This window comes from Oncorhynchus keta, chromosome 23 (assembly GCF_023373465.1).
Source record: "Oncorhynchus keta strain PuntledgeMale-10-30-2019 chromosome 23, Oket_V2, whole genome shotgun sequence".
Lineage (NCBI taxonomy): Eukaryota > Metazoa > Chordata > Actinopteri > Salmoniformes > Salmonidae > Oncorhynchus > Oncorhynchus keta.
Genome location: NC_068443.1, coordinates 12,748,974 through 12,754,973, shown reverse-complemented (window position 1 = coordinate 12,754,973; position 6,000 = coordinate 12,748,974). Strand labels below are relative to the sequence as shown.

The 6,000-nt window shown below is 47.2% G+C and overlaps 1 protein-coding gene and 1 long non-coding RNA gene across 3 annotated transcripts in view; one reads left to right on the top strand and one right to left on the bottom strand.

Annotated features, from left to right (window-relative positions):
• Window positions 1-330: 330 nt before the first annotated feature.
• LOC127910983 (uncharacterized) lies at window positions 331-1,161 on the top strand. Its single transcript, XR_008077154.1, has 3 exons — window positions 331-392; window positions 467-851; window positions 1,038-1,161. It is a non-coding gene; the product is annotated as an uncharacterized LOC127910983 (long non-coding RNA).
• Window positions 1,162-3,218: 2,057 nt separating this feature from the next.
• The window catches only part of LOC118401813 (leucine-rich repeat and immunoglobulin-like domain-containing nogo receptor-interacting protein 3), a 102,759-nt gene continuing 99,977 nt past the window's right edge, over window positions 3,219-6,000 (bottom strand). For both annotated transcript variants that reach the window (XM_035799420.2, XM_035799421.2), the window contains exons 2-4: window positions 4,835-5,447; window positions 3,950-4,693; window positions 3,219-3,803 (exon numbers count right to left, since the gene is read on the bottom strand). In XM_035799420.2, coding sequence (XP_035655313.1) covers window positions 3,231-3,803; window positions 3,950-4,693; window positions 4,835-5,386 — 1,869 coding nt within the window. In that variant the 5' untranslated portion in view covers window positions 5,387-5,447 and the 3' untranslated portion in view covers window positions 3,219-3,230. The remainder of the gene's footprint in view (window positions 3,804-3,949; window positions 4,694-4,834; window positions 5,448-6,000) is intronic.

Below are 6,000 nucleotides of genomic sequence, written 5' to 3'. Positions count from 1 at the left end.
TGTGATGTGCAGTTCTAGTTATTATAGATCTGTAGTGTTGTGAGTGGTAATAGTGTGATGTGCAGTTCTAGTTATTATAGATCTGTAGTGTTGTGAGTGGTAATAGTGTGATGTGCAGTTCTAGTTATTATAGATCTGTAGTGTTGTGAGTGGTAATAGTGTGATGTGCAGTTCTAGTTATTATAGATCTGTAGTGTTGTGTATATGATTTTGGTTCACCTGAAAAAGGTCCAATGCATGTGTAAATGAGTAGTACAGTATATGTGATGTACAGTATATGACTCTCAGTTCTGAGTCTGTTCTTAGTGAGAACCTTTGTATATGATCTGTACCTATGTGAAGGTGAGTCTGTTCTGTACAGTATATGACTCTCAGTGAGAACCTTTGTGAAGGTGAGTCTGTTGTGAGTGGTAATAGTGTGATGAGTCAGTTCTACAGTTATATGACTCTATAGACCTTTGTGAAGGTGAGTCTGTTCTGTACAGTACAGTATATGACTCTCAGTGAGAACCTTTGTGAAGGTGAGTCTGTTCTGTACAGTACAGTATATGACTCTCAGTGAGAACCTTTGTGAAGGTGAGTCTGTTCTGTACAGTACAGTATATGACTCTCAGTGAGAACCTTTGTGAAGGTGAGTCTGTTCTGTACAGTACAGTATATGACTCTCAGTGAGAACCTTTGTGAAGGTGAGTCTGTTCTGTACAGTACAGTATATGACTCTCAGTGAGAACCTTTGTGAAGGTGAGTCTGTTCTGTACAGTACAGTATATGACTCTCAGTGAGAACCTTTGTGAAGGTGAGTCTGTTCTGTACAGTACAGTATATGACTCTCAGTGAGAACCTTTGTGAAGGTGAGTCTGTCTGTTCTCAGTGAGAACCAGTCTGTTCTGTACAGTATATGACTCTCAGTGAGAACCTTTTTGAGTCTGTTCACCTGACTCTCAGTGAGAACCTTTGTGAAGGTGAGTCTGTTCTGGTACAATGCAGTCTGTTCTGTACAGTACAGTATATGACTCTCAGTGAGAACCTTTGTGAAGGTGAGTCTGTTCTGTACAGTACAGTATATGACTCTCAGTGAGAACCTTTGTGAAGGTGAGTCTGTTCTGTACAGTACAGTATATGACTCTGAGTGTGTTCTGACTTACAGGCTGCTCCCCCTGGCAGCTCTGTGGAGGTCAGTTATTTTCCCAGCTCAGCCCATGGCAGTAGGAGAGAGCAGTGTAAGAGGGAGGTTAGAGAGGTGAGGCTTAGGCTCCTCCCATCCACCTTTCTCTTCCCACATTCCTCCCTACTGGCAGTGGTAGGGTAGTACTATTATTGGAAGGTTGGAAAGAGGAGGCATGGACATACTCCCTCTCCACTCGTCCCACAGTCCCCACATCTCCCCCCTGCCCTGGGCTGTGTTGGTTGTCATGGTTACCATGTGACCTCATGTTCGCTGGGCTTGGCTTTCCAAACAAACCCTTGGGGTGTCAGGCCGCCATGGCAACCGTCGGCCAGTGCGCTTGGTCCAACTCACACAGCCAACCTCGTCGCAGACGGTCACTTCTGAAAGTGAAGTGGGCCCAATTAAAATTCAGAATATACTTTATTTTGATGTGTATATGATGTGGTATTCAAAAACAGATCGGCCAAAGTGTCTTCTGATATTTTCCCCCCCATAAATGTTATTAGGTCAATTGATTGAAATAGGTTTCATGTGTTTATCTGGAGGGGCCTCGATGGTGTCTTATAAATGTGACAATTGAAATCATATCCAAAATGTCTTACAAAAATGTCTTGTTTTTATTCAATATTGTAATCTTATTACTATACAACATACTCTAAATTGCAATACTTACATGCTATTGCAATATTTCTCAGAAAGGCCAAATTTAAGAAAGCAAGAGAAGAAATTCTGTGATTAGTTGATAGCCGTGTCTCTCCATGGGCTATGATGAATGGGACTACAGATACAACCAGAAATAACTTTTTATAGCAGATTAGGAGAGCGTTTTATCTAACCATAACTTAGACTAACTTTATCTAACCATAACTAACCATCATGGCTGTACTCCCCCTAGTCAGAACTATGCCCTGTGTGCAATGACCACGACAAGTGCATAGCTTTCTGTGAGAGAGGCATAACTATGATCATTCCACAGCACAGTAATCACCCAATAAGAGATCACACTAAATTCTTAACTTCTATAATTCTTATCAAGCTAAATGGTAATGTTATACACCTTTAGTGATCTAGTTGACCTCCCCTTATCAAGCTCAGTAGCTAGGTTTACATCCAATTGGCGACAGATTTTCAAGCGTATATTCTAAGATCTGCATAAAAACAATACGTGCACCAGAGAGGTGTTTCCATCAAATGTACTTGTTGAGGATAAAAAACTGTGCGTGATGAAGTAGCGCACATAAAAACAACGTTGGCAGTTAAATTCCCATGTTTTCCATCGCACTTGTAACTCTAATGATGGTTTTCTCATCCTGAAAAATTAGCGTTATATAGCGTCTATTGGTTCTTGCTGTCTAGCCAACAGCTCGCAGATACAATGTGGGTATAGCCTACATGATGAGATTATTATGGACGAAAGAGTGAGATTATTTATATTTGTCAAACAGCAGCCAAGCATCGATCATCATGTGACCAGAATAAGACCCTCAATATTTAATGGAAAGGAGCATCAAGCTCATCACCTTGTACTTTCACCACCCTGTGAAGTTCATCATCATTTATAATTAATTTAATCTGTAGCCTAATAAACTGCGTTCTTTCCTGACGAGTAGTACTGGGAGGACCACACACCATGTCATTGCGTGACTCAGACACAAAAGATCCCACCTCTAGCGTATTTATTTATTTTTGTCGACATTTGGAAAGTTTGGAAGCAACAAATGTTTCCAGGCCTGGCATGACGTATTTTATCAGACATGTACTTTTCTCGTATAAACGGGTTGGATGGAAACCTGGTTAATGACAATGTTATATTTGTTCGAAAATATAAACGGAACGTTGTACCACGAGCTGAGTAAAAACAGTAGGAGGCCGTGAGGCCAAAGGTCATCATGTTTTTCCACTCAAACCGAATCTGGTCCTGGTGAATACCAGCCATGTATGAATACTGTATGCATTTTATTTTTATTTCTTTCTTTACTCTGCGATTCAGCGCTGTGTGTGTCTTGTTAAACACGTTTCCAGGATGTGCTTATGCCCCCGAGTGACCCCTGGCTGCATGGTATCATATCATCTTCATGTTGAATTTCCGGGCACCTCCGGCGCCACCCACCGCCGCCGGTCCCTCGGCCTTCCGGAAAGGGGTCTCGACGGTGAAGTTGTTCTTACGCTGGCCCCGCCCCCGGCTCCATGCAAACAACAACAGGAAACAGAAAAGCACCACGCCCAGGAAGGTGATGCAGCCCATCGCTGTGGAGACCAGTATGGTGGTCAGGTCCAGGGTGAACTTGAGGAAGACGCGAGTGCTATTCAGGTTTGTGTCGTTGAAGAACTCGCCGCCATACATCGAGCGGTTGGCGAAGAAGGCCGACGAGGCATCCAGCGGCGCGCCCCGAACCGTGAGCATCGCAAAGTAAGTGTCATTGCCCCCGGCATTGCTGGCGATGCACATGTAGGTGCCGCTGTCGGTGACCTGAGCATAGCGGATCTCCAACGTCCCTCCTGGGAGGACGGTGATGCGACCATTGCTCTTGGCTGTGATTAGTCGGCGCTGAGGGGAGATCCACATGATGTTGGGGGCGGGCTCTCCCACGGCACTGCAGAGGAAACTCACTGGCTGGCCCTCACGAGCTGTCACCTTGGCGGAATGAATGAATGAATGAATTAAGCATTAGGTACAAAACTGAAACAGGCATCGAAGCTGTAATACAACATATCAATGTGTACCTACACTGTAGTTACACTATGCTTACATGTACTGCAAAGTGGGATAACAACTCTTACCTGTTGAAGCTTGCGGTTTCGTATCTTGGGCTTCTGGCAGGTGAAGTGATCAAAGAGCGCTGAGTCGGTGAAGGTGCTGAGGCTGTTCCCCTGCACCTCCACCGGCCCAGCGCACACAGGCACCCTGCCGTCAAAGTTGAGGGTCTTGCGTCTCTGCAGGATCCACAACAAACGGCAGTCACACAGCAGTGGGTTCCCATCCACCCGCAGCGTCTCCAGGCTGTTGACAGAGTGGAACGATCCCTCCTCCAGAGTCTGGAGGTCATTGGAGGAGAAGTTGAGGACCCGGATCTGTCTGAGGCCTCCCAGGGAGTGGGGCTCCACCGTAGCCAGGCCCGTGTTCACCATGATCAGCTCTTTGAGCCTCAGCAGGTCCCTGAAGGCCCAAGGCTCCAGGGTGGTGATGGGGTTGTAGGACAGGTTGAGATGGGTGAGGTGGATCAGGTTTCTGAAGGAGGACGAGGGGACGGAGGTGATGTTGCTGTTGGTGATGGACAGCCAGTACAGGTCCAGACCCTGGAAGCTCAGGGGGGAGATGTATTCCAGGTAAGGCCAGTTGTCGATCTCCAGCCCCCGGAGGTTGGCCAGCTTACGGAAGTTATGGTCCTCCAGGGCGGGGATGCTGAGCTGGCGTAGTCGCAAAGTGACCAGGCTGCGTAGGTAGGACAGCGTCTGGCCAGAGATGGAAGTCAGGTTGCAGCGTTCAATGGTCAGATCCTCCATCCCTAGCAGGCCAGAGAAGGCCTTCAAACACAACAAAATCCAATTTGATTAGTTGTGAGCTCCAATCTTGGAAACATAGAAGAATCAATAAAATATTATAGACAGATCAGGAACAACATAGTGCTTGAAAAATGAATGATCAAATGGATAACAGCTCAATACCTCATGAGAGATGTAGACCAGGTCATTGTCTCCCACCTCCAGGTGTCTTAGACTCCTCAGGTCCTGGAACGTGTAGTCCAATAGAATCACCAGCTTGTTCTCACTCAGGTCCAGCGTGGTCAGGTTGACCAGCTTGGCGAAGGCCCCCATGGGTACAAGTTTCAACTGGTTCGCCCTCAGCCGTAACACCCGGAGGCTCTGCAGGTTGGCGAACGCGTTGGGCTCCAGTGTGGCAATGAGGTTCTCACTCAGGTCCACTTCTTCAAGGTGTGGATACGGCGCCAGGTCACCCATCTCCACCCAGCGGAGACGGTTCCGGCTGAGGTCCAGGAGGCGAGTTTCCGTGGGGATGCCCTCTGGGATGCCGGTGAGCCGCCGCCGCTGGCACAAGACGGACCGGATTTGGGCCGAGCACTCGCACCGTGGAGGGCATGCCTGGCAACAACCTGGCAGTAGGGTTGTCATGGTAACCAGCAGCAGGATCGGCCCCCAGCGACTCAGCCACCGCCATGGTGACAGGGACTGCCCACTGATGCCCGGGGAGCCAGTCATGGCCCTGGTGGTCCTGATCTGACTCCTAGCCTATCACAGGCTGGGTCAGTTTACCACACACCTATAGAGAGAGGGAGACAGAGGGACGAGAGGTTAGTGAGAAGAGTGGGAATAGAGAGAAGGAGTAGATGAGGAGAGAGTAGAAAGGGAGCAGATGTGGGAGGAGAAGGTAAATAAAGAGATGGAGGTTAAAGAAAGAGGGAGAAAGGAGAAAGGGAGGGCTGAGGTCAAATGTAGAAGAGAGGAGTGGAAGGAATAATAGAATGTACAGAGATAGAAGAGAGGATGAAGAGGGGAGAGGGCAGAGAGGAGGACAGATGGAGGTATTTTAAAACACCTATCAACCAACACATGCTCATAAAAATGCCGTTCGGTATGCTGAATAATCCATGCTCCCTACAACTGTCATGAAAGAGCTTTGGGGGCTGAAGGTAGCCTACTGGTTAGAGCGTTGGGCCAGTAACCGAAAGGTTGCTGGATCAAATCTCCGAGCTGACAAGGTAAAAATCTGTTCTTCTGCCCTGAACAAGGCAGTTAACCCACTGTTCCCCGGTAGGCTGTCAATGTTAACTGACTTGCCTAGTTAAATTAAGGTTAAAAAGATGTCATAAAAA